Here is a 23,644-nt window from a genome sequence, read left to right as displayed (position 1 = left end):
ACAATTATTACTGCATATTTCTCCTAAGTCTGAATCTCCCTCTATGTGGCAACTGCCGTTGTCAACAAGAAACCGTGAAGTGGACACTGCGTATGATCCTCTTTGCCAAGGGCTTTTTTGCCCCTCGCCTCCTGCCACTGGCAGATGGGCGCATGTCACTCTTCCATCCCGGCCGATCCTACCTAATCAAAGACATATTCCCGATAAATATGTTCTATGAGCTTGACTGGCAGCTGATTTTCTCCGCATTTGTGGACCCTGACATCGAAACGCCACTCGACCAGTCCCTCGGCGTTCTCGAAAAGCGAAAGCTCCGGTCAGAAGTCATCAAACGAGTAATTGGTGCCCAACATATGTACAAACTCAATGTTCTATGGCTATTCTTGAATTTCCGAGAGGGAAGGAAGCCAACAGACTTTTGCTGGTAATGTCCAAGAGTGACCAAGCCTCGTGCGCATGAAGACCTCTTATCTGGGAATTTCTCACAGCCTCCATATGCGAGGTTCATGTACTTGATAGGGGGCTCATTTCGGATCCTTCTGAGAACGACAAGCAAAAAACGTCTGAAAGATCCTTGTAGATCCACGCGACGTGGATATTCATCCCCGATCTGACTGTATGTTTGGCTAGATGGAAAACGTGGCAACGTGAATGGCCGAGCCAATTTCTTTAACCAACTCATCTCATGTCAGTAGTTTGTTATCAAATATTACCCCACCTTTTGCAGCAGTATGCGTCGACTTGACCTTGCATCCATTCTTGTGTCCAACATCTCAAGGTATAACTTGCAAGCGATCTGCTCCAAGATTGGACCTTTGCTCTTCACCCCAGCTCACTTTGGCTTTCTCGCCATCGCCACTCTCATTCTTCTCTATTAGGTGTCTCCTCGCCTATTTCACCCCTCTCGGAACTTTTTATCAAGTTTCATCTAAGGGCAGTCATGAAGAATTTCTGTGTCGCAGCTTTGCTGCCCTTGTTAGCATCGGCGCAAACACTTGTGGTGGACAACGCGATTATCCGTACGTTTCCAATTTGTCATTTAGTGAGCTTGAAAACTAACCCCTTATGAAGCTGCCGATGAGACTACACTTGCACCAGCTGTTTCAGCTGTTGATGCATCCGCTTCCAACGCCACAGCGGATCTCTTCACCAGCGAGACCCTTCAATTAACAGACGAAGTGATTGCCAATCTCACCGGTCTTGAGCTCTCCAACATCACCCTGTTTTCCTTCGAAGACTCTCCGGTTAATGCTTTGAAGAAGAGAAACATCTTTGGAAAGTGCAAGACCTATGCAGGTGACCTCTTGTACCCTTCGACTCCGGTGTGGAAGATTTTCGACATTCTGCTCGGCGGTGCACTCATCAAGACCATTCCATACGCAGCTCCGTGCTACGATGACTTTGGAAACTTCAACAAGGCCAAGTGTGATTTTCTGACTGCGAACTGGGTCAATGGATCTATCTACCAGTAAGTGGATCCGAGAAGTTCCGCTGTCTGGACTAACAGCAACAGCACCGAGGATCCCACATCTATCAATGGAGTCTTGTTCCAAGGGCTTACTTGCATGCCACCAAGTTTGATCCCAAACCCTGACGAGTGCACTGTTGGTGGTTATCCAAGCTACTCCGTTGCCGTGAAGAACGTCGCTCAGATCCAACTCGCTGTCAATTTGGCTCGTAGCTTGAATCTCCGCCTTGTTATTAAGAACACTGGTCATGATTTCGGTGCCAAGTCCACCGGAATGGGAGCTCTCAATATTTGGACACACAACCTCAAGAGCATTCAATTCTTGAAGAATTACAAGTATGGATCCTACTCTGGACCGGCATTTAAGGTCGGCTCTGGTATTCAAGCTTTCGAGATCTATGAGGCTGCTCGAACTAATGGAGTCACTGTTGTTGGAGGAGAAGGTCGAACTGTTGGTGTCATCGGAGGTTACATTCTAGGTGGAGGCCACTCCCCGCTCTCCTCTATCTACGGAATGGCCGTCGATCAAGTCCTTTCCATGGAAGTGGTCACTGCTGATGGCCGCTTCGTTACCGCCAGCGCAACGTCCAACGCAGACCTTTTCTGGGCTCTCTCAGGAGGTGGTGGTTCCACATTCGGTGTCGTTTCTTCCATGGTCATCAAGGCCCATCCAAAGATCAAGGTCACAACCATGACTTATATCCTCCAAACTGCCGATGGTTACAGCTCTGCCCAATTTTGGCAGGCTCTGCGCATCTTCTTCAACGACTTCATCAAGTACACTGATGCCGGAAACTACGAATATTTCCGCATCACCTCTGTCGGACCAGATGCGTACTTCTCCGATATGGGCCCTTGGTTCGCACCAGGAATGTCCAAGGCAGAACTCGAAGCTCTCGTCGCGCCGATGTTCGCACAATGGGCTGCCATTGGCGTCAAAGTCAACCCAGTCTACACCGAGTATGACGACTACTATGATGCATGGCACGCATCCTTCCCTGTCGAGCCATGGGGATCAAATGCCATTCGACAGGGAAGCCGTCTCTTCCCCAAGTCCAACTTCCAAGACCAAGCCAAGCTGAACAACACTTTCAACACCATCAAAGGCCTCGTCGAAGACGGTGCTTACATCATCGCATTCAACATCGCCGCAGCCCCAAAATCCGGCTTCCCTGACAACGCTGTCAACCCCGCCTGGAGAAACACAGTCCTTCACTTGATCACCGCTACCTTCTGGGACCCTACCGCCTCCACAGAAACAATCAAGGCTATTAGCGATAAGCTTACTTTCGACTGGGGTAAGAAGCTCATTGATGCTTCGCCAGGAGCTGGTGCATACATGTCTGAGAGTGACTACATCGAGCCAAACTTCACTCAGTCGTTCTTCGGAGACAAGTACGCCAAGCTCCGTGCTCTGAAGAGAAAGTATGATCCCAATGACTTGTTCTATGCTCAGAACGCTGTGGGATCGGAGGACTGGAAGATGTCGGAGATGATTTTGGGGAACTTGCCTTCGCAGAATAGCAAGATGTGCCGAATCTAGGAAAATTCATGAGTTGTATAGAAAAACTACAATAGAGAATAGACTACACATAAACCTTGACAGTATTGGACTTTGCGTCTGCCTCGTCATTTACATTCTCACCAATTTATCGATGGTATCATGTGTTCCTTCGTACTGGCAAACAGCTGGAAGCTTGGTCCTGGCAACATCGAGCCTCACTACAGAAATAGCACCAATCATACACGAGTTTTTGAGAAGAGATGGAAGCGATGCGAAGGCATTCAGACCTCCCGTGGTATCGCTGTTTTTCAAATCGTCGGTTCACACGATTGGAAGTTTCAACCCGACTTCAAATGTTGAAGCGAGTGATTTTGGGAGGCACATCCTGTCCCTCGGAGGGGAATACAACCCGAGCTCCCCGATGGCTCCTCAAGCTTTGTCTAGTGCAGCGCAAGTGCTGTTCTCTTCGATATGTAGCGTCTTCTTGAGTACCACAATTATGCGACCACTTTCGAATGCGGTTATGCTATATGAAGCAACACAATAGACTTGTGGTCGTGAGTCCAGTAGCGCATATTATTGTCATTGTTCTTTCCAGTGTGGCTATCGCCATCGTAACAATGTTTTGGTATGCCAGGCAGCAAGGTGTGTTACGCGAAGAACCCGTTGGTATCCTTTCGCCCGCTGGTATGGTAATTGGCAGTGATCTTCTGGAAAAGATGAAAAGCTTGAAGGAAAAGACGAATTACGATGGAAAGATGATGAGTGCGACGAAGACTTCTTTCCCAGATCTAGAAACTCGGACCTGTAAGATGGAGAATTCTGCAAACCCCCGCACGGCAAGAATCGTCATGATGCCCAACACTCAACATTCCAGCGATACCGCACGGTGAATACATTGTAATGCACACAGCTAGGGGTCAATAGTCTGTGAGAGTACGGGGAAATCCGTCTCGATTCATCAGATGGATTTCTTCCCTCGAAACACTTTGCAGACCATCCCAGCGGCGCCGCCAGCATTCTCGCCGAGAAATGCCTGCGGGTTCGGACTTTATCATACTCGCAATTCGAAGGCCAGGGTGATGTTGGAACATGTCCTGAACCAAATAATCATGCATCGGTTGCAAATCGGACTCGTTGTTTGCTTTGACTGTGAGGTGGATTTCCCTTAGCTGGGGAAGTTTTGTCAAACATTGAAGCAGCAGTGACTAAAACATGTCAGATCGGCCGAAAGCAATGAAAGCTCCATTTACTCACCATATCGTTCCATCTGAGACCTACTCGCAGATGTGTCAAATGTACACAATTGACTATGAGTCCGGAAAGTAAAGTTTCAAATTCATCATCAAGTTCTGAAATCTGATTGTCTTCTGGATTTCCAAGCGCCAATCTCCTCCAATGTGCAGCGTGAAATTCTATGCCACCGGACCTGGCCAACTCTTCCACCAAGCCCTCGTACTCGTCTCTGACGTAAAAACTATCTAGTGCTGGAAAATCCGTTTGTAGATGTAAGCCAGTGGCGTCGCAATCATAATCGAATGTATCGAAACGGATAGATTGTAGTTTGGGTGCTGATTTGGCTAGTGCAGAGAGTGCTGAATTAGAGAAGGAGTATGGGCTGGACGACGCGAAGATTCCTTGGGCAACATTTTCAATATAGATGTGTTCCAGAACAGAAGTGTTCGTCAACAGATGGATATCCTCAGTCAGAATGCAGCAGGCGCCAAGCTCTAACTTGGTTAAAGACAGTAATGCTGTTGTCGGCAACAGGATTTCTACTGATTGGAGCTTGCCTGTACTGGGATCTTGCGTTGGAGTACGAAACTCCCGACAGATGGCAGGGAAGTAATCAAGAATCTCAATATCTTGCTCTTCGTTCTCCCAGAAAGCCTCGTCCTCCTCGTTGATGATGGTCTCGTTATTTCTTTCCCAAGCTTCACATCTGAGCTCGTCCAAGGATAAACTGAGAGACGTCAGTTTGGGTGAGTTTATCAATACTCTGGCAATACGTCTTGCCGACGCGCAGTTTGGAGTCCAAATGCCGTGGATGGTCAACGATTGGAGGTTCTGGAATTTGCAAATCTGTTCTTCCAACGCTCTATTTTCCACAAATCTGTATATGTCTCTTTTCATCGGACATTCAATGCACAGACTAGTGAGGGACTTGAGTTGAAGCAAGGCAGGGACTATGGTGGTCAGGGGAAGGAGGTAGCAATTCCATCTGCCGTAGGTCAATAAAGTTTCTCGGAAGGTTCTAAGTATTTAATACCAACTCACTGGAACTGTTCGAGCCGAGGGAGTTTCCTGGTCAGAGACTCAATTGCACCCAGCATTTCGTTAACAGACTTTTCGGACTCTACCCCTAGATAGCGATTTCTGATCTCGATCTTCTTGACATTCTCTAGTCTGTTCGATGGCAACTGTGAGAACTTTCCTATATTTTCTATTCGTCTTTCGTTTGAGAGTTCGATGGAAGTCGCATCCCAGATCTCTCTGTAGAAGAGGGGAGTCGCAAAATCTCGTGCAGCTCGTGATACTAGGCACCAGTTGTAAAGATCAGATTTCAGTTCTACCTGAAGACAGCAGTTAGCGACACTGGTATTGGTTGAAGGCGGCTACTATGGGATTACACTTACATGGCGTATTATCTCGCATAAGATCTCGAGTGGGAGCCTAAATGCCATATCGCCAACACATTACCCACGGTGCTTGAAGATATTAAGCTAGACCTCTGGAGAGAAGACAAGGAGAAGATGGTAAGAATCCCGTTATGTGCCTGGATGGAGAGGTGCTTCTTACTCAGTTACAATATGGCGAGGCTGAATGACGGAAGCGGTGAATGCTGTGGTGTTGCTGATAAGAACGTTGATCTCTGAATCACGTGATTCATAGAACAAAATTACAACCAAAAGAGCTAGTGAGCTGTGAAAGGCACCGAAAAACAATATTTCCATCAAGGTAATCTTCGTATTCCACACTAGTCTGGAACAACCACATTGCACGACTCATTCCGTGAGGATACAGTGATCCTCGCTAAACCCACGCATCCCTCCCAGCCTCCCTGCCCCCTTTGAAAGATACCAGAACCTTCAAGCCCGTCCCGAACAAACAAACATTCAGATGCCGAAAATCGACCTGAAGGTAACCGAGAATCTTGCAAGGGTAGGTCTTCTGCCCTTGGCCATTCAATTTCACTCTCATCAATCAAACCATCAATCAAGGAGCCTGTGCACGCCGCTCCACAAGCGAGCTGCTGCTGCCACCAAGGACATCTTACCTTACAATGGAGACCATATATCCAGTCGCGTTTCCACTTCACATTGAAAAATCCGGAATACCGTATGCAATAATAATCAACTGTCTCATAATTAACCTGATGTCGGAACCGAAAGGCTCGGCACTCGAAACAAGCCGGAAAGGTTTACTTGGATAAGAATCGGGAGATTGGCTTCCCCGGAGCTCAGCCACAACTTAAATGTCTTGACCTTCGGCGTTGACACCGAGCTCATTTCTCGGGCGTCAGAACGAAAGAGAAGAGCTTCAATCTCTAATACTATAACGACAGCTGATTGGCGACCACGGATGATGAAGATCGTGAGACCTGTCTTGTGGTTGAAGGCTTAGACATCAAAATTCTTGTGACATCTGGTCTTGCTCTCCGTAATCCACGCCCACAAGGCCGGTTTGAAGTCTTTCGTGTGCCTTTCATAGTTCTCTGTAGTTATTAGTGAGTTGACGTCCGCACGGTCATGGGGTTCCTGCAATTGGCCTTAGCGTTGTCTAGCTTACCAGAGGAACATCAGACGAGTCCTCCAAGTACCTGCATGACTACCAAAGAGTCAAATAATTGAGAGAAAGACTACCCCAAATCTCCCTCAATAGGACCTTTCCTTTCCCCGACATCCAACCCATCGCAAAGAAGATCTATCCCATCGTACAAAGCTGGCAAGGAAATCCCATCCCAAGGGCTCTGTATCTCCATATCTACTTAACCTTCAACTCAACTTCTGTCTGCACTTTCAGCAAGTGTGAAAGCACGGGTATTTTACTGGTTTGTGCTGAGCTTTTTCTTTTCTATTCTGATACAAAGCATATAACCCTGCAGCTGTCTGGCATTATTCCGGCGAACATACCCCTGCATACCTCAGCCCGATATAGCTGCGCATCCCTCAAACTTCTGGGAGCACTTCTTCCACTCTTGTACCGCTTCTTACTTGGTTGCTGCTGTTGCATCACGTCTCTTGAAGTTGGTATTCCGTTCTTTTCCCTAGTTTCATTTTGTTTTTTTCGTTTGAATCGTTGATCGTTTCGTTGGCGGAGGGGCTTCTCGATACTTTTGGAAGAGTTTCTGAAACAGTTCTCTTCAAATTCTTCCGATTTCACCATGAGTCAAATGTCATACACAAGTTAGTTCACTACCCGCGATGAGAAGTGGCCAGGTGCTGACCAGAAATTAGGTGGGGGACGACAAATTCACTATGGCGAGCGAGCGAAATAGATTTGCGCCGCCATCTTACAATTACGGAATGGAATTAACAGAAAGTCCAATGTCAATACAAGCTCCCCGGGCTCCAACATACTCATATACCCCCACTGTACCCCAAGAAAAATACGTAATGCGAGACGAAGAACGATATCCGACAGTGGTGGAAGAGCCCGCGGGACTGATTCCATATGAACCGGTAGCGGAAGATTCGAGCGCTACAAGCGTAACGAGAAATGTTGCGGCTCCCTCATTAGATGACCAGATGTCAATTGCAAAGCCAGAGAACGAACCATTACCAGAAAGGGCGCCAGTGAGGACAATCCTGGGAATGCCAAAGAAGCGGTTTTTCATGGTCATGACGGTCGTTGGAATGGTGGTGTTATGTTTGATAATAATAGGCGCGGCGGTAGGCGTCTCCAAGGGCAAATCGAACACGAAATTCCCATCTATCACTGCAGCGGGTGTCTTTACAGGAGCCAACAACACAGAATGGAAGATGCATGTTGTGCATGCGAAGACAGGGTCTGACCACTTCTCAGTGAAATTCAACAACGGTACAGGACCCTGGTCGGAGAGGCAGAGCTTGAACTTCACAATCATTCCAAAGCTAGACGATCCTATGACCGCGACTAGTGTGCTTGGGAATGATGGCAATATCTATCTGAATCTCTTCTATGTTCACGATGAGAACATCGTTCTGGCGAACTTCAGCTGTATTCAGGAGGCTTGTACGCCGGTATTTAACGAAGTAATCACGAAAGGAATTACTTACCCACTTTCTCATGACTCAAGCCTGGAGTCGGTGTACATTAATTCCTCCGCTGGATACCGAATCTTCTATCACAACTCGGATAAGTACGTCACGCAACTTGGCAGTGCTGGAGACGGTACATGGGATCACGGAGCTGCCATCTCTGGCAAGGCCTTGGAGGGGAGCAGTATCAGCGCGGCTATCATCGACGGCGCTATTACTGTACTTTACGTCGACGACAAAGACAAAATCCTATACAATGTACAAGCCAGAGAGGGTCGCTGGCGCAATCGTAAGTCTCCACGAGCCTCTAATCCTTCCAAACTGACACTCGAAACAGCAACAGCAGCGCTCCCGTCTGCACCTTTCCAATGGGACGCTCTAGCAACAGTCGCAGCCAGCTACCGACCCGGTACTGACGTCCTCAGCGTCTTCTACACAGGCTCGGACGCACGCATCTACGAGCTCTACGCCACGAACGCCTCGACAGAGGCATTTTCTCAGATCACAAGAGGTGATCTTGAAGCAAACTCTACGTCTGGCATTTCGACTGCGGGGTGGAATACGGAGCCATATACGGATTTATCGTGGGGACCAAGCGATGCTCCAGGGGCGGCAATCGCGTCTTTGGCGTGGGATAATCAGGCGAGGTTCCTTCGGTTGATGGGAGGCAAGCTGGCAGAGAGTGTTGGGATTGATGGAGTGTGGTCAGCGAATTTCATGTGAGATTATACTTTGTACTGGGAAAGAGAAGCTGTATTGGATCGGACTGCGTGAGGGAATAAACAGCTGATTTAATGGCTGGTGTTGGCACGCACGGAGCTTTGGCGCATGGCTTGGATGGATAGATGGTCTGTAGAATCATAGAAATTAGATATATCCCGCCTGCAAAATGGCATGTTGAATATAATGAATTTATAATCATACCTTCCCAAACCCCTGTGGACAGATTTGTTCATCATCTCTCAAGTACCAAAGTCGAAAGGGGTCATCATCATGATCGTCACAAAAAAGTACCGCCGTTTTATGCAATGTCGCCAAGTCTCGCTTAAATTATCCAAGTTCTTGCATAAAACATAAATCAACCAACCTCACATCTTCATGGCTTGCCTGACAAGCAGCATCCAGAACATCATCCAAGCTCCAAACATGGAAACGCCATCTGAAGATTCAACGCCTAAGCGGCATTCTAGACATGGCTCGTCGGGCAGAGGTCAGTGATACTATTTTGTTGTTCTTATTATGCTTCTCTGCTTAACTCGACTCCGTGGCTGGTTTCTGCAATGTCTTGATCTTAAAGGGTTGTGAAGCTCTTAGTTTCTAGTCGCGCTGTCGTGCACTTCATCATCGCCATGATCATCATTATACAGTTCTATCCTTCTTTATTCTTTGCGATTCCGCACCCTGTAGCTGCAGCGGCCAATGGTTGGCGATCGTGCTGGCATTCTTCGAAGTCACGTGCTTGTATCAAACCCGAGAACGGCATGTTGTGATCCAAGCGGATCGTCGAAACAAAGTGTTTTCCTCTCAAAGTCATAAACATCGCGCCTAGCGCTTAGCATGCGATATGCAACAACGTGTTAAGATGTTTATTTTGAAATCAACTTATGCAAGAGTTCTCCGAGATTAGAGACTTGTATGCGGAATGCTCCATTCAAATCATCACTGCCGTCTCATCACATTTATCACCCAAAAGGCGCAACTTAAGGCTCTTAGAGATTACTGATGATATTTATTTCTACAGCTCTTCCTCGACGACCTACTCGTGGACCACTTGATATCAACGAGTACGGATTCAATTCCTGCCATAAACCTCCTCGCTAACAACTCCAGCGCACCAATCAGTCCCTCCAGCCCCCTCTCAACAACAACAACAACACCCAAACTCAACAAGGCGCCCTCATCCCTCCTCTCACCAACTCAATCCCAATACCTCACACCCCGACTCCCCTCCCCGGGCCCAGGATCCAACCTCTCCAACCTCTCATCCCCCTCCTTCCGCACCGCCAAGACCTCCCTCTCCCCCTCCCGCTCCAACATGTCCGGCCTCACCACCAGCGCCTCAGCCAGCTGCATAACATCCAAAGACTTCTCGTTCCTCCTCCGCCCAGAGATCTACCACCCTCTCACCCTACTGGACGTGCCACCCCCCTTCCGCGTAACATCCTCACAGGTCGACCCCTTGACACCCCTCAACGCGCTCATTTCCTCAGGCCATTTCCGCGCTGCTGCCATCAAAGCCGCCTCAATACTAACGTCTACATCGAATCCAATCTCGCCATCTGATCATATCCAGATCTTCGACCTGGTATACACCCGTCTTGCGAGCCTGACGCTGTGTAACCAAACCACTCTAGCTGCCCAGGAGGTCAAAGCGTTAGAAGATCTGAATAGTGCGTATTACCGCGACGAGAACGACGGGTCGCATCTCGTGCCGTGGGAGTTGAGGGTCCTGGCTGTGAGGCTGCAGGGGATGGGGTTTAATGATGCGAGGAGGGGGGTTGTGGGGTATTATGATTTGGCGAGGGAGGCGAGGCTTGTTCAGTCTTCGTTGAAGAAGAGTCGGCGGGAGATGAAGGCAAAATCTCTAAATTCTTCTGCAAATATCGAGGGTGCTGAATCTGATGAAAGCCAAGGAGATGGAGAAGTCGACCAAAAAATTGGAGAGGTGGACCGCGAAATCCAGCTTTGGGAAAACCGTCTAGCAGAACTGGGAATCCGCGTCGCTTCTGCACTGATAGAGATGGAAGACCTCGAGGGCGCTACACGTTTCCTTGCCTCTCTCACTCCACCCCAGTCCACATCCTCACCATCTTCATCCTCATCCTCACACCTCGCCATCCAAAAAGCCCTCCTCTGGCTCTGCATCGGTGACGTCGAAGCCGCGCGCTCCTGCGTCATTGGCGCCGCATCTGGATCCGAGAACGACCAAGGTCGCATCTCTACCTGGCAGAAAGTTATTCTTGCGTTGGCGAATATGGCGGATAGTGAGTTTGAGAGGGCGGTGGAGGGGTGGAGGGCGTTGATTGAGGGGGATGGTGAGGTTGAGGGGGGAGATGATGGGGTGGAACGGGAGAGGGAGAGGGAGAGGGAGAAGGCGATGTGGAGGCAGAATTTGGGGGTGTGTTATTTGTATTTGGGGAGGATGGATGAGGTTTGTCTTTTTTCTTTCCTTCATCTTGTTTTCATATCTCCCCCCTTCCCCCTCCCCTTCTGGCTTTCTTCCTCCCTATACCTATTCTTTCTTCTTACGTAGCTGTTATCTAACAACCCACCCCCGAAAACAGGCCCGCACCCTCCTCGAATCCCTCATCAGCACATCCCATTCTTTCCACGCTTTGACATTCAATTTATCTACCATCTACGAGCTTTGCACGGAAAGGAGTAGGGCGCTGAAGATTGGACTTGCGGAGAAAGTGGCTGCTATGTATCAGGATGGAGGTGACGAGAGGGGAGGGGGGAGGGAAGGTGGAAGCGTGGGATGGGAGAAGGTTAATGGGGATTTTAAATTGTAGCGGTTTGGGTAGGGCGGATGGGTGGTGGAGGAGGGGGAAGGAAATGGTGTATGATACATGGATATAATCGACCGCTCCAAAGAAGTCGATAAGAGATTTCTATGCTAGGCGAAAAAGTATTGCATCAAATATACATCGTAACTAACCTTGTCAGCGAGTGCAGAAAGTTTACAGAGTAGTATTGAGTCATTTGTGATATTTAGCATCCAGTTTCTCCATCAAGTCTTTTCAGGTAAGCAACGAGTGTTTTGAGAGACAGTTGATTAGTTTCTTTCGGTCTATATGCAAGTATATCACGCTATCTATTCATCTAACCACCATTCACCCCTAACCATGCATGCAATCATCCCTCCCATTTTCCACCACCCAATATCTCAAGACTCCTATTCACTAATCAAAGCTCCCCTTTCCACAATTCCCAATCAAACCACACTCTCTCCCTCAACAACAAAAACCGCACTCCCGCTCCCAGGCCTACTAACCACCACTGCAGCACTCTTCTGCTCCTCACTCAACGTCATCTTACTGTAATACTCCCTCTCCCACGCCTCCCTAACCGCCTCGACCTTATCCGCCGGCACAAGATGCACACTACAGCCACCCCAGCCCGCACCAGTCAACCGACTCCCATAACTACCAGCCTTGCGCGCGATAGCGCACAGCTGGTCGATTTCCGGACACGAGCACTCGTACACGTCGCGACAGCTGTCCTGGGTGGCGTTCATGAGATCGCCGAGCTGTTGGTTGAATGCTGTTGTGTCGGCGGAGGAGGTGGATTTTGAGGGGTTTTCGAGGATGGAGAGGAATTTCAGGACGCGGAGGGATTCGGTGAAGACGTGGAGGGCACGTTGGCGGAGCTTGAATTTCTCGGCGCGGACGGGGAAGGTGGATGTGAAGCGCTCGTTTAGTTCTGGGACGGAGAGGGAGATGACTTCGGCGATTTCTTCGCGGGTGTAGCCTTCTTCTTTGGTGAGTGTGGATTTGGTGAGGGCGACGAGCTCGGTGAGTTGGTCTTCGTTTGAGAGATTGCTGTGGGAGAAGTATGTGGATTGGAGACCGTGGAGGGAGATTCCTAATGGGCCGGAATCAGATGGGAGCGGTGTTTTGGTCTTGTTGAGGATGGCGTTCAGGTAGGCGGCTGCTAGACTGCATTCTACTACACGGAGGTTGTAGCAGACGGGTCCGGTAACTTGCTTGTCGGATTGGACAAAGCTTTGAGCGATCACAAAGGAGAGTTCTGGGTTGGTTTTGGGGAAGTAGACGGGTCGTGCTGTGAGGTTTGGGACGAAGGAGACGAAGAGTGCGGAACCTCGGAGGGAAAAGACCGAGGCAGATTGGTCCATTCCACCAGAGTTCACACCCACAGCACGCTCGCTGACAATGGCTAGCTCGGTCAGAGCTGTTTTATCGACTTCCTTCTCTCCATTGGCGAACATGACTGCCAGAGCAGATGCGCTGACAAAAGCCGCAGAACTGCTTAAACCACCACCAGCAGGCACAGAACCGTCCATCAATATCTCCATACTCTTCGGTTTATATCCTGCTCCATTTTTCGCTCGCAGAAGCTCCAATGCGCCTCGTAGGCCAGATTTGAAATAGTTTGTCCATTCATGGACTTTGGCATCGATTTCGACGGTCTCGTAAGGAATATCGAATTCATGGGCGGGAAACTTTTCGTACTGAACGTTGGAGACTTTGATCTTGTAGCTTCCTTCTGGGGCTTGTGAGTCGTCAATCACCCGTACTGCGAGGAGCACGTCTGCCGTTATAGCCATGGGAAGGACGGAGTAGAGGGAGTAGTCGATGTGCTCGCCGATAATGTTGACTCTACCTGGTGAGCGCGAGACGAAGTCTGGAGTGCTGCCATAATTGGATTTGAATTGTTTAAGAAGCTTTTCCCATCTTGTTGTCTGTGTAGAGAGGGCATCTTCGGTGTAGATGTCCTTCAAGGACTTTGCGACTGGAACTGTGCCTGCCATGGTGGGGGTTTTGGTTTTGGCGGGGTAATTTGTGGTCGGACAATGGCTTCAGAGTTGTGGGTTGTGAATCTCTAGGAGAAGATTCTATTTTATCGGCTTCAGTGAATGGCGGGAAGATCGTGCGCAAGAGTAGAAAAAGAAACAGCCGTCCTCCCTGGTTTTTGTAGGCAGTTCTGTTCCATCGCGTGACGGTTTGGGAGGTGGTTCCTGGCGTTGAAGAAGGAAATCAAACCCGCCGCTAACAGGTGGGCTGTTTGATTAGTGCGCTTGGAGGAGGGGAGAAAGGGGGTATGAGATGGGGCATTTTGGAACCACCTGTGACTCGATTGTACCACAGATAGAGGGTAATAAGGAAAGGAGAGGATTATCATATGAGGTGGAGAAAGTGGTTCCGCGAGCTTCCCCGGTGGTGTTGTGCATTCAATGCCACGAGACAGGGAAGCTCGATTACCTTCAGAATGGCAGTCGGAGAATTGGACTCTTGAGTGCTGATGGTGTCCTACACGGCGTGGCCGCGTGTGGTGAGGTGAAGTATGGAGAAAGTTGTCATCCCGTCGCAGCCTCGTTGAGCCTTAGAAATAAATAGATGGAGCGGAGCGGTATGTGCGAATCTTGCATGCAGATGCTTCCCTTCATGCGGTTCCGAAAGGAGTTGACGATCCCAAAGCAATGTGGATGGACGGGCAAGAGCAGCAATTGTTCATAACAGTAGATGGCACGATAGGACTAGAGGCAACGGTAACAACAATTGCTTATGTTTGTCCATTGAGGCTTTGGACATCAAGCGCAGGCAAGGCTGAAGATAAATATGTGATGTGCTGGGTTCCAGTCCAGTCCAGTCCAGCCAGCTCTTCACTCGTCCGTCTCGCGTCTTTCCCGACCTCGGCTGGATGAAAGTAATTCCAGCCACTGAGCTAGAAGGATCTGGCTTACCTCAGCCATTATCCAAAGTCTCTGATTGGCTGCATCCGTCCACCAGCAATGCAGGGATTGCTTCCCCACACTGTTGGCCGAAAACCGCTGCAAAGGAAAATCAATCCAATTGACTGAAGTGAAGGCCAGCCCAGGGCGAGTTCCGTCCATGACTCTACTCTACTTCTCCTCTCTTCCTCATAACAATCCAATACCACAATCATTCTCGCACGACACGACACACAATCCACTGGCAATTGTGCGAATAATATACTTACGAGAGCTGAGCTGACCTAGCCAGAGGTATCTCTTCTCTATCCTCTCTTTCTCCTCCATTCGCCTCCACTCTCCACTCCCCCGACCTCAAAATGCTCAGATCCTATCCTGCGAGGAGCGCCGCCGCGCGTGCCCTCAGACAAAAGTCAAAATGTCCTGCACAACGATTCTCTACCTCCCCAGCTTCAGCCTCCATTGGAATGGTACGGAAAGCACCTGCTACGACGACAAGATCACAAGCCACTGTTGCGACAGCTTCATCGCCCTCGCCTGCGACGTACGTGCTCTCTCCCATGAGTCACTCTATATACTTACGAGCTGTAGGAAAACAAGAGAAAATCCAGCTCCAACGTTCAATACCACCACGAAACAAGAGAACCCTTTACAACCCGCCCATAATGCCCGGTCACATTCAGAAATGGATGAGTCGTAAGTCTTGAGTCACCGCCACTCGGGTCGACTACTGACAGCATAATAGATTTATTGGCAAGACGGGAGGAGAAATCTTTCATGAGATGATGTTAAGACAAGGTGTCAAGCATATCTGTCAGTACTTCTAAACCTCCTTTATGGAATATTACTGACCCCGCATAGTCGGTTATCCTGGTGGTGCGATTCTTCCCGTATTTGATGCTATCTACAACTCAAAACATTTCGAATTCATCCTTCCAAAACATGAACAAGGTGCTGGACATATGGCTGAGGGATATGCGCGAGCTTGTGGGAAACCCGGTGTTGTTCTCGTCACTTCCGGACCTGGGGCGACGAATGTCATTACGCCAATGCAGGACGCCCTCTCCGATGGAACCCCAATGGTTGTGTTCACAGGTCAGGTCGTCACATCGGCAATTGGAAGTGATGCTTTCCAAGAAGCAGATGTTATTGGTATCTCCAGAGCATGCACGAAGTGGAATGTCATGGTGAAGAATGTTGCCGAGATGCCAAAGCGGATAGCTGAAGCATTCGAGATTGCTACTTCGGGACGACCAGGGCCCGTCTTGGTTGATTTACCAAAAGACGTTACAGCTGCTGTTCTCCGAAAGGCCATTCCTACTGGTAGCACTATCCCAGCCCTGCCAAGCCAAGCTTCGAAAATGGCTCAGCAACATGTTAAGAAGCAACTTGAGGCTACGATTGGCCGTGTAGCGAAGTTGATCAATGGTGCAAAGAAGCCCGTCATCTATGCTGGTCAGGGTATCATCTCCCTCCCAGAAGGTCCAAAACTCCTCAAGGAACTCGCGGACAAGGCCTCTATTCCTGTAACAACAACTCTCCAGGGTCTCGGTGGATTCGATGAGCTTGACCCCAAGTCCCTTCACATGCTTGGTATGCACGGCTCAGCATACGCCAACTTGGCCATGCAAGAAGCAGACCTCATCCTCGCTCTTGGGGCTCGTTTCGATGATCGTGTAACTGGAGCTATTGCCAAGTTTGCACCAGCTGCTAAGCAGGCGGCAGCTGAGGGACGTGGTGGTATCGTGCATTTCGAGATTATGCCAAAGAACATCAATAAGGTCGTCCAAGCCACAGAGGCCGTAGAAGGCGATGTTGTGGATAACCTTGCCCTTCTCAACCCTCTCATCAACACCACAAGTATGTCTGACCGAAAAGAATGGTTCGACCAGATTAACCACTGGAAGGAGAAGTTCCCTCTCAGCTCTTACCAAAAGGCCGAGAGATCAGGTCTCATCAAACCCCAGACTCTCATTGAAGAGCTTTCAAATCTCACCGCCCACCGCAAGGAAGATACCATCATCGCCACTGGTGTCGGTCAACATCAAATGTGGACCGCTCAACATTTCAGATGGCGTCACCCAAGAACCATGATAACATCTGGTGGTCTCGGGACAATGGGTTACGGTCTCCCAGCTGCTATTGGTGCTAAGGTTGCTCGTCCAGACGCTCTTGTCATTGATATCGATGGAGATGCTTCGTTCAACATGACTCTTACTGAGATGTCCACGGCCAAGCAATTCAACATCGGTGTCAAGATCATCGTCTTGAACAACGAGGAGCAAGGTATGGTCACACAATGGCAAAATATCTTCTACGAGGACAGATACGCACACACGCATTCCGAGAACCCAGATTTCATGAAGCTCGCCGATGCTATGGGTATCCAAGCAAGAAGATGTATCAAGCCAGATGATGTCAAGGATGCTCTCACATGGTTGATCGAGAGTGACGGACCAGCTTTCTTGGAGGTTGTGACAGATAAGAAGGTTCCTGTTCTTCCCATGGTACCAGCTGGTAGCGCCCTACATGAGTTCTTGTTCTACGATCCAGGTACGTTATTTTCTCCTTTCCCCGACTCTCCAATCACTTACTAACAATTTTTCAGCCAAGGACAAGGAGCGCAGAAAACTCATGGGCGAGCGAACAGGTGGAAAGCACGGAGGCGACTAATTGATATCCCATCGCACCGCAACCGGTGCTCGTTCGGTTTTCCAGCGTGGTGGCTTTTCTTTTCTTTGCAATGCAATGCAATGCAACGCAAATGCAAATGGCGGTGTTTGGACACGAAAAAGTGAAAAGTTTATATTTTTTCCCATACCAGAAGAGCTTCTTCTCAGGGTTCTCATCAATACATATTGAGAATGTGATTGTTGATGGGATGAGATGCGATGAGATGAGATGCATGGGTAGTTCTAGTTGGGATGGATGGATCGATCGATCGAATGATGGACTTTGTCTGTGTGTTTGTATATGTAAATATGGGGCAGTCATTTGGAATCAAAAACAAAACAAACCAAAAGGAATCGAATCAAGGAAGGAAAGAGATTCTTCAACAAAATCCCTCTGTACATTGGATACCTCTCAGTTGTAGTTCACCTGAGTTCTTTTTTCCCACTTCCTGAAATCTTCTTCCTTCTCGTCCTCGCTTCTCTTACTTCACTTGGCCCACTGGTATTCTATTCTATTCTATTCTTTTTATTCCCGCACTTTTCTTGCACATACTACACGCTCACTTTATTGTTATCGTCTTGAGCATACGAATCGCCAATCACCACCAATCACATCCTTTAAACCCGTTTCCGTGTTTGGTATATATTTGGTTAGATAGCATCCAAGCCTCGACGTTCCACCTGAGGTCACACACACACACAACCTCCACTTCCGCATCCGCTTCCGGACTCTCTTTGCTGTATGCGCGCGTGCGTCCGCGTTTCGGAAATTGCCTAGTAGAGCGTCGGGTTGTGCGCGCCGTCCCTGTACAACATCATTCATACCTTACACATACTGTACCAAAAATCAGCTTCTAGGTACAGAACCCCACATCGCTTCACGGGAGGGCTTGTTATTTCACCTACCCTCCAGAAGAAATGTGAAAAGTGAAATGTGATATGTGATTTGATACCGGTAGCTTTCTGCTGAGTTCATGCGTGTTGATATTTTTATCTTTTTTCTTTCTGGTTTATATAGTTGGTGGTTTGGTTTGGTTTGGTTTAATCGAGTGATCAAATGGTGGCTGGGGAAGAAGAGGGGAGGGGACTCTCCTTCGATGTCGTGCGTGAGTGCGTGCGTGCGGTGCGTTCCCGTCTCGCTTGTTTACTTATCTGGGAACCTAAGCAGTGTGCAAATAAGGGAGCGAGCTGCTAACTGTTGGTGCAACTTCCCGTCTCAACCACCGCTCACCGCCGCCCGCCCCCCCCTTATGCGGCGTCGTGTCTGTCTAGGTATCTTGTTATGTTCCGAGAAACGGCACCGCCTAGGAGGTGAGAAATGGGAATTACCTTGGGTAGTTACATTAATTTTGGGATGTTCCGCATATGGTTGATTGGAAGGGGGCCAACTAAGCTGTGGTTTTTTCGGGATTTGAAGCTGAACTGATCTATGTTTGAAGAAATATACGGGTTGCGTACGTAGCCTTGATGCCGATATTCAGTATCGGTATCTGCAATCAGTATCAACACCATACATAACCACCATGTTTTCCTCCCGACGGCATATACTAAGATCCCTTTGGCGCGCCCAGATCCAAGTTCTCCTTCTGCTATGTGGCAAAAGCCTTGTCTCCGCTGTAGTACTGTCAACGGTCTTCGAGGATTTGCAGGGAGGCGACAATGTGACGATTACTTGGAGTGGTGCCGTTGGCGGCGCAGCCTTGACGTTGAATCCCAGTCGGCAGGAGGACCTGGGGGTTTTAGGTACTATTGGGTGTAAGTCATATATCCTTCTCATCTTCTGGATTACCACTCCCTATACATTGAGATATGCAACGCCTCTCGGTGTCTTTCTTGCTGCGCAAGTCTAGTCTAAATATGGATCGACTAAGTAAATCAAGCTAACCACCACTTTCCCACTCCTCGCAGCAAATCTCCAGGGAACATCGTACATCTGGAACGTTCCGTTGTCAGTCCCTACAGGCACCTACTCAATCGAGATCCAAGATTCAATTGGCGATAGCGACCATATTGTAGACTTCCAGATCCACCAGGCTCTCGGCTTTATATCGTCCATAACATCAGACTTGCTCGACGTACTGACGTCGACTGTGACTGTTGGGCTCCGGCGGCGGCGGCGGCGGCGGGGGAGTTTCTACAGCTGCCAGTGGTGGGAGTAGATCTGTTTCGTCTTTCGGCCCTTCGAGTATAACCTCGTCGGCGAAATCAGCGACGCTGGAAACCTCAACATCAGCATCATTGATAGTTTCGGATTCAGATTCAAATTCAAATTCAATAACCTCACCGTCCGTTGCCGCCACAGCGTCCTCCTCGTCCTCTTCCATTACAGGCCTCCCTCCTTTTGCAGCCTCGGATTTGAATACGAATAGCAGCAGTGCGACTGGCAGTGGGAATGGGAGCCGCCTTTCCACAGGAGCTAAAGCAGGCCTAGGTATTGGTGTAGCCCTGGGATTCCTGGTGTTCGTTGCCTGGGCGTTTTGGTGGGGGAGACGTACAGCTATGAAGATGAAGCAGAAGGGCTTGGAGGAGGCGGATAGAGGAGATGGGAACACAGGTGCTTATGATAGTAACGGTAATGGTAATGGTATCGAGACTGTCAATGTGCTGCATAAAGCGGAGATGGATGCTGAGGGGAGGGAGAGGGCTGAATTGGAGGGTAAAGGGGTGGAGGAGGGTGTGAAGGGAGATGGTGAGGCTGAGGGTGTTGGGGAATTGATGGGGTGAAGAGTATTACTGTGAGGTATGAGATTGGGTAGGTGCTGGTAGGTAGGTTCGCAGTTGAGAAATTAGGGACTGCGAATTGGAGAAGGTGCAGCTTTTGGAGTTGATAAATTCTGCGGGCAATGCCTGCTAGGTTTTAGGGATTCGCTTAACGGTTGTTGATTTTCGCATTCTATCTAAAGCTCACTAGAGATAGATGGCGCTCGTGCTTACTTTTGGTTACCAAACAGTACTCTAAATGATAGTAGAATTCGATTGCACTGAATTGGAGCAAATGACCACTTATCGGAGTCGATGACTGCAATGGTTAAAAGTTGAGATGTTGAGATGAGAGAGGAATTGCTAGCCATATGATATGAAAGGATGGGCTGCACGCTTGGTATACCTTGGAGTGAGAGTATGTATAGCTTGGGCTCGACGTCAGAAATGAGGATGGAGACACTTCAGATTTTAAGCAGAAACTTGGGTTTGAATTGGATTAATTTATATTACCTGTTCACGTGTGCAAAGCCCCCATGCTTCAGGCTCAGTACAGTTAACTCCACATTCTTCCACTTGGGACAAATTCGTTACAAGGAAATAATTCAATCCATTTCAGAACTTGTCCCCAGTGCACTTAGTACTCTCTTTGAGATGAAAGAACTCACATTATCATACGTTTCTTATGTCAACCTTGTCCGGAAGATCAAACTTTCAGAGTTTCGGCTTATTGACTACTGGAGGCCACAAGGCTGATTATGTTCATCTGTGCCGGAACACTAAAGAAGTCTGTTGAGAATGTCCCCGGATTAAATACCATGATATACCCGCTGGATGGGAGTTGAGATGTAAGTGGTGTTTTTACAGAATGGCGAAAATAAATACGGGACTCAATTATAAGGACATATATACAAGTATAACTGCTGCCCCCTCATCAAAAGAGATTGTTCATCGAGACAGCACCATAGTTTTGTCCGGGCAGTGGATATACAACCACACTAATCCTAAAAGCCCTTCAAAATGAAACCAAAACCCCTGGCAGTGCGTATGAGGCTTTCAGCCGTTGTCACCTCTCATACGTCCAGATTATCGGCCAATCATTATTCTCCTGTCCAGTTTAAACGACAATAAGATGCTTCTTGTTTTACGAGAGTAGTAGGACCGGCGTGAGTTATGTGCATCGTCTCAATGTCCCCATTTCCTCGTTCACAAGAATGCTGCATAAGCTTTCATCGCTTAGAAGTTAGAAGCGATGTTATCCCCTCAACTGCCGAAAAAACAGTCCTCCAGGGCACAACGCTGAAGCGAGGCGCTAAGGCTGCCCTGGACGACAACGAATTTAAGCGTTTTTCGCTTACGAAGTTAAGTACAGGGTTTCGCTACAGGTGTGTTTGATACGGCAATTAAGGGGATATTGCTGGTGGTAGCACTTCAAGTCTTTAGTTATCTTTAAACTTCGAATTTCCGTTTCTTTTCGAAACTTGTTATCTCCATGACTTACACTTGAGGTCTTGTCACAATTCATTCTTTATACAGATGCTGAAAAGCGATTTTATACCCGTGGGCACATATGGAACTTCTCTTGCAACTACTCCTCTCACTCTATTACTAGCGGGAATAGACTTCATCTTGGAAGAAAGGCTGAGGTCAAATGAATTTTGTCCAAATCAGTGTGCTGGTATCATCTTGCAGTGGAGAACACGGGCAGAGAATATTATGTATGGATGGATGAGTCGGTAAAAAAAAAACTATAAGACCGTTTCTTGTGCTCTCCCGCTGCCTGCAACGACTGTGCCCTGTGGAGGTAATTTACAGATGGGTTAGTGGGGTACTTGGGTGCTTACAGTTCTTCCAAAATGGGCATCTCTGTGAAAGGCGGTCGTCTGATCATCGGCGAGCTGCGAGGAGTGCAATATATATCTGGCGCTGCTGTTCTAACAAGTTATTCCGTGCTCGTTGCGGAAGAGAATCGCTAACAAGCTCGAAGCCAGTCCGTCGTTGATATACAAACTGTCTTTTTTTTTTTGAGAATACGCAACGCAGTAGACACGGTGAGCTATTTAAGAGTCCATTCATCACATATTATTTTCCAACGTGCCTGAAGAGTGTTGATATACTTAGGGGAATATTTGATTACGCTACAGAATGAACCTCGGGGGAACCCCTCTAACTATATACAAGAAGCTGCGGAAGCTAGTCTTAGCTTGCACATAAGTATCTCGTGTCATATTCAACAATGAAAATTGACAGGCTGTCAGGACACGTCCAAGAAGAGAAATTATCTAATTATAAGTCCGCCTGAGAGTACTTGGTCAAATAAGTGCCTGATAATGGGGAGTTTTCAAAGGCTATGTAAAATATCCGCTCGAAAAGAATGCAAACATATTAATGGGCTAACAGCCAGAAGAAAAGTCCGAGAATGGCCCAGCCGCTCGGTGAGACGCTTGATGCGCTGGAAGAAATGACGAGGGGGTAGGTCGGAGCGGCGGTAGGGCCGGCAGGGACACCGATGGCGGTATTGGTTGTGTAAGCAGCACCTCCGGGACCTTGGACACCTGTTGGAACGGCTGGATATCTACAAAAAGTCAGTTAAGGCTTCTTCATAGTGTGGGGAACTTACGGTTGAGTGATGGTAAGAGTCGGTTTTCCTGCACACGGAGTGCAGACAGTCGTTACAGCTGTGAACTGCGGGGGAACCACAGCAGGATTGATTGGAGTGAGACCCGTACAAGTTTGCGTCTGCTTGATCAGCATCATATATGTGATGTGAAGTATTTATACTTACCACGGTGTAAGTAGCTTCCGTCAGACCGGTGTCACAAATACTAGGATAGACTGTAGCATAGGTCGTCGTATATACTCCTCCCTTGGACCGTCAGCGAGGCAAGACAACTTTGCGAGGGCTCATACCTGGGTTTTGGCAACATCGCAAACAGGGCAATACGTGCTCGTTTGAGGCACGACGATGGTGACGGGGGCCTGATAATTTGTCGTTGTACAAAAAATCACTTCGCCAGTGGTGGCCAGCGCCAGAGCACTGAACAGGAAGGAGTACAAGGTGACCTTCATTGTTGCTGGAGTCGATAAGCTTGACAGTGACAGTGATAGTAAGAGAGCACACCATCCCTTCTTATAACACTATGATCATGATCGCGATCCGTGGTGCATATATCTACATTCCTGCGCCTGCCCCAGCCTTCCTTCTCAATCTTGATCTCTGGTCTCGAAGCCCATTCCAGAGATACTTGAAGAGAAATTGGGTGTGTTCACTCGATGGCCCCACGAAAGGGTTCATCCTGGTAGCGCCCAGCAAGATCTTGTCCAAATTCGTCGCCCTAGCTGGGAGTGGCGGCCGGGCCCCCCTTGCCGAGATCCGCGTACCTGGGACGCAGACAAGCAATAGAGTTCTCCCCGCGCCCGTTAATAACGTTATTTGGTGGAGACGTTCTGTCAATTTTTTAGACTTGAAATGAGAGGGTTAATGTTGTTTTGTGACTTGGAGGTAACGTGATCCGATTCAGGTATGTTGCCACAGCAAATATTAGGAGAGGTTCCTTTGGCACCGTAAAAGCAGTTGCTAGGAAGCCAGTAGCAATTTGACGTTGGGACCCTAGGGGGGCAGAGGGACGAAAGGCCCATCTCCGGCAC

At 48.5% G+C, this 23,644-nt stretch overlaps 11 protein-coding genes across 12 annotated transcripts; 8 read left to right on the top strand and 3 right to left on the bottom strand.

The window, feature by feature from the left end:
• Window positions 1–92: 92 nt before the first annotated feature.
• On the top strand, window positions 93–428 carry ONS95_005160 (uncharacterized protein; the record flags this gene model as incomplete). The annotated part of the gene is made up of 1 exon (XM_058498556.1): window positions 93–428. One exon carries the CDS (start codon window positions 93–95, stop codon window positions 426–428), a length of 336 nt encoding a protein of 111 aa, XP_058352070.1.
• A 512-nt stretch (window positions 429–940) lies between these two features.
• ONS95_005159 (uncharacterized protein) lies at window positions 941–3,011 on the top strand (the record flags this gene model as incomplete). The annotated part of the gene is made up of 3 exons (XM_058498555.1): window positions 941–1,019; window positions 1,072–1,468; window positions 1,514–3,011. 3 exons carry the CDS (start codon window positions 941–943, stop codon window positions 3,009–3,011), a joined length of 1,974 nt encoding a protein of 657 aa, XP_058352069.1.
• A 581-nt stretch (window positions 3,012–3,592) lies between these two features.
• Window positions 3,593–3,865, top strand: ONS95_005158 (uncharacterized protein; the record flags this gene model as incomplete). The annotated part of the gene is made up of 1 exon (XM_058498554.1): window positions 3,593–3,865. One exon carries the CDS (start codon window positions 3,593–3,595, stop codon window positions 3,863–3,865), a length of 273 nt encoding a protein of 90 aa, XP_058352068.1.
• A 27-nt stretch (window positions 3,866–3,892) lies between these two features.
• On the bottom strand, window positions 3,893–5,656 carry ONS95_005157 (uncharacterized protein; the record flags this gene model as incomplete). The annotated part of the gene is made up of 4 exons (XM_058498553.1): window positions 3,893–4,180; window positions 4,230–5,193; window positions 5,250–5,545; window positions 5,609–5,656. The coding sequence occupies 4 exons, from the start codon at window positions 5,654–5,656 to the stop codon at window positions 3,893–3,895; spliced, it is 1,596 nt and encodes a 531-aa protein (XP_058352067.1).
• A 1,794-nt stretch (window positions 5,657–7,450) lies between these two features.
• ONS95_005156 (uncharacterized protein) lies at window positions 7,451–8,935 on the top strand (the record flags this gene model as incomplete). The annotated part of the gene is made up of 2 exons (XM_058498552.1): window positions 7,451–8,501; window positions 8,550–8,935. The coding sequence occupies 2 exons, from the start codon at window positions 7,451–7,453 to the stop codon at window positions 8,933–8,935; spliced, it is 1,437 nt and encodes a 478-aa protein (XP_058352066.1).
• A 315-nt stretch (window positions 8,936–9,250) lies between these two features.
• Window positions 9,251–11,874, top strand: ONS95_005155 (uncharacterized protein). 2 transcript variants are annotated; one of them, XM_058498550.1, is made up of 3 exons: window positions 9,251–9,422; window positions 9,954–9,996; window positions 10,043–11,874. In XM_058498550.1, the coding sequence occupies exons 1-3, from the start codon at window positions 9,311–9,313 to the stop codon at window positions 11,463–11,465; spliced, it is 1,578 nt and encodes a 525-aa protein (XP_058352064.1). In that variant the 5' UTR covers window positions 9,251–9,310; the 3' UTR covers window positions 11,466–11,874. The 2 variants fall into 2 exon arrangements, with proteins under 2 accessions (XP_058352064.1, XP_058352065.1); XM_058498551.1 differs by having other exon boundaries at window positions 9,251–9,996; window positions 10,043–11,363; window positions 11,497–11,874.
• A 26-nt stretch (window positions 11,875–11,900) lies between these two features.
• GAL1 (galactokinase) lies at window positions 11,901–14,565 on the bottom strand. The gene has a single exon (XM_058498549.1). The coding sequence runs from the start codon at window positions 13,701–13,703 to the stop codon at window positions 12,147–12,149; it is 1,557 nt and encodes a 518-aa protein (XP_058352063.1). The 5' UTR covers window positions 13,704–14,565; the 3' UTR covers window positions 11,901–12,146.
• Window positions 14,566–14,664: 99 nt separating this feature from the next.
• On the top strand, window positions 14,665–17,664 carry ILV2 (Acetolactate synthase, mitochondrial). The gene is made up of 5 exons (XM_058498548.1): window positions 14,665–15,168; window positions 15,216–15,320; window positions 15,370–15,437; window positions 15,486–17,177; window positions 17,233–17,664. Exons 1-5 carry the CDS (start codon window positions 14,984–14,986, stop codon window positions 17,295–17,297), a joined length of 2,115 nt encoding a protein of 704 aa, XP_058352062.1. The 5' UTR covers window positions 14,665–14,983; the 3' UTR covers window positions 17,298–17,664.
• A 1,155-nt stretch (window positions 17,665–18,819) lies between these two features.
• ONS95_005152 (uncharacterized protein) lies at window positions 18,820–19,455 on the top strand (the record flags this gene model as incomplete). Its single annotated transcript, XM_058498547.1, has 2 exons — window positions 18,820–19,051; window positions 19,205–19,455. The coding sequence occupies 2 exons, from the start codon at window positions 18,820–18,822 to the stop codon at window positions 19,453–19,455; spliced, it is 483 nt and encodes a 160-aa protein (XP_058352061.1).
• Window positions 19,456–19,795: 340 nt separating this feature from the next.
• Window positions 19,796–20,268, top strand: ONS95_005151 (uncharacterized protein; the record flags this gene model as incomplete). Its single annotated transcript, XM_058498546.1, has 1 exon — window positions 19,796–20,268. One exon carries the CDS (start codon window positions 19,796–19,798, stop codon window positions 20,018–20,020), a length of 225 nt encoding a protein of 74 aa, XP_058352060.1. The 3' UTR covers window positions 20,021–20,268.
• A 1,848-nt stretch (window positions 20,269–22,116) lies between these two features.
• On the bottom strand, window positions 22,117–23,284 carry ONS95_005150 (uncharacterized protein). Its single transcript, XM_058498545.1, has 4 exons — window positions 22,907–23,284; window positions 22,782–22,862; window positions 22,617–22,735; window positions 22,117–22,571 (listed from the first exon to the last, which is right to left on the bottom strand). Exons 1-4 carry the CDS (start codon window positions 23,063–23,065, stop codon window positions 22,382–22,384), a joined length of 549 nt encoding a protein of 182 aa, XP_058352059.1. The 5' UTR covers window positions 23,066–23,284; the 3' UTR covers window positions 22,117–22,381.
• Between the last annotated feature and the right edge of the window lie 360 nt (window positions 23,285–23,644).

This window comes from Cadophora gregata (assembly GCF_030347475.1).
Source record: "Cadophora gregata isolate MNR1 chromosome Unknown scaffold_15, whole genome shotgun sequence".
NCBI lineage: Eukaryota > Fungi > Ascomycota > Leotiomycetes > Helotiales > Ploettnerulaceae > Cadophora > Cadophora gregata.
The sequence above is the reverse complement of the archived record's forward strand: the minus strand, read 5'-3'. Positions and strand labels throughout refer to the sequence as shown.

Coding starts and splice junctions, on each gene's coding strand:
- ILV2 (XM_058498548.1), top strand. CDS start 14,984: ATGCTCAGATCCTATCCTGCGAGGAGCGCCGCCGCGCGTGCCCTCAGA. Junction 15,321..15,369: donor CATTCAGAAATGGATGAGTC/GTAAGTCTTGAG, acceptor ACAGCATAATAG/ATTTATTGGCAAGACGGGAG. Junction 17,178..17,232: donor GTTCTTGTTCTACGATCCAG/GTACGTTATTTT, acceptor ACAATTTTTCAG/CCAAGGACAAGGAGCGCAGA.
- GAL1 (XM_058498549.1), bottom strand. CDS start 13,703: ATGGCAGGCACAGTTCCAGTCGCAAAGTCCTTGAAGGACATCTACACC.
- ONS95_005155 (XM_058498551.1), top strand. CDS start 9,935: ATGATATTTATTTCTACAGCTCTTCCTCGACGACCTACTCGTGGACCA. Junction 9,997..10,042: donor GGACCACTTGATATCAACGA/GTACGGATTCAA, acceptor TAACAACTCCAG/CGCACCAATCAGTCCCTCCA. Junction 11,364..11,496: donor ATTTGGGGAGGATGGATGAG/GTTTGTCTTTTT, acceptor CCCCGAAAACAG/GCCCGCACCCTCCTCGAATC.
- ONS95_005150 (XM_058498545.1), bottom strand. CDS start 23,065: ATGAAGGTCACCTTGTACTCCTTCCTGTTCAGTGCTCTGGCGCTGGCC. Junction 22,736..22,781: donor CGGAAGCTACTTACACCGTG/GTAAGTATAAAT, acceptor CTGATCAAGCAG/ACGCAAACTTGTACGGGTCT. Junction 22,572..22,616: donor ACTCTTACCATCACTCAACC/GTAAGTTCCCCA, acceptor GACTTTTTGTAG/ATATCCAGCCGTTCCAACAG.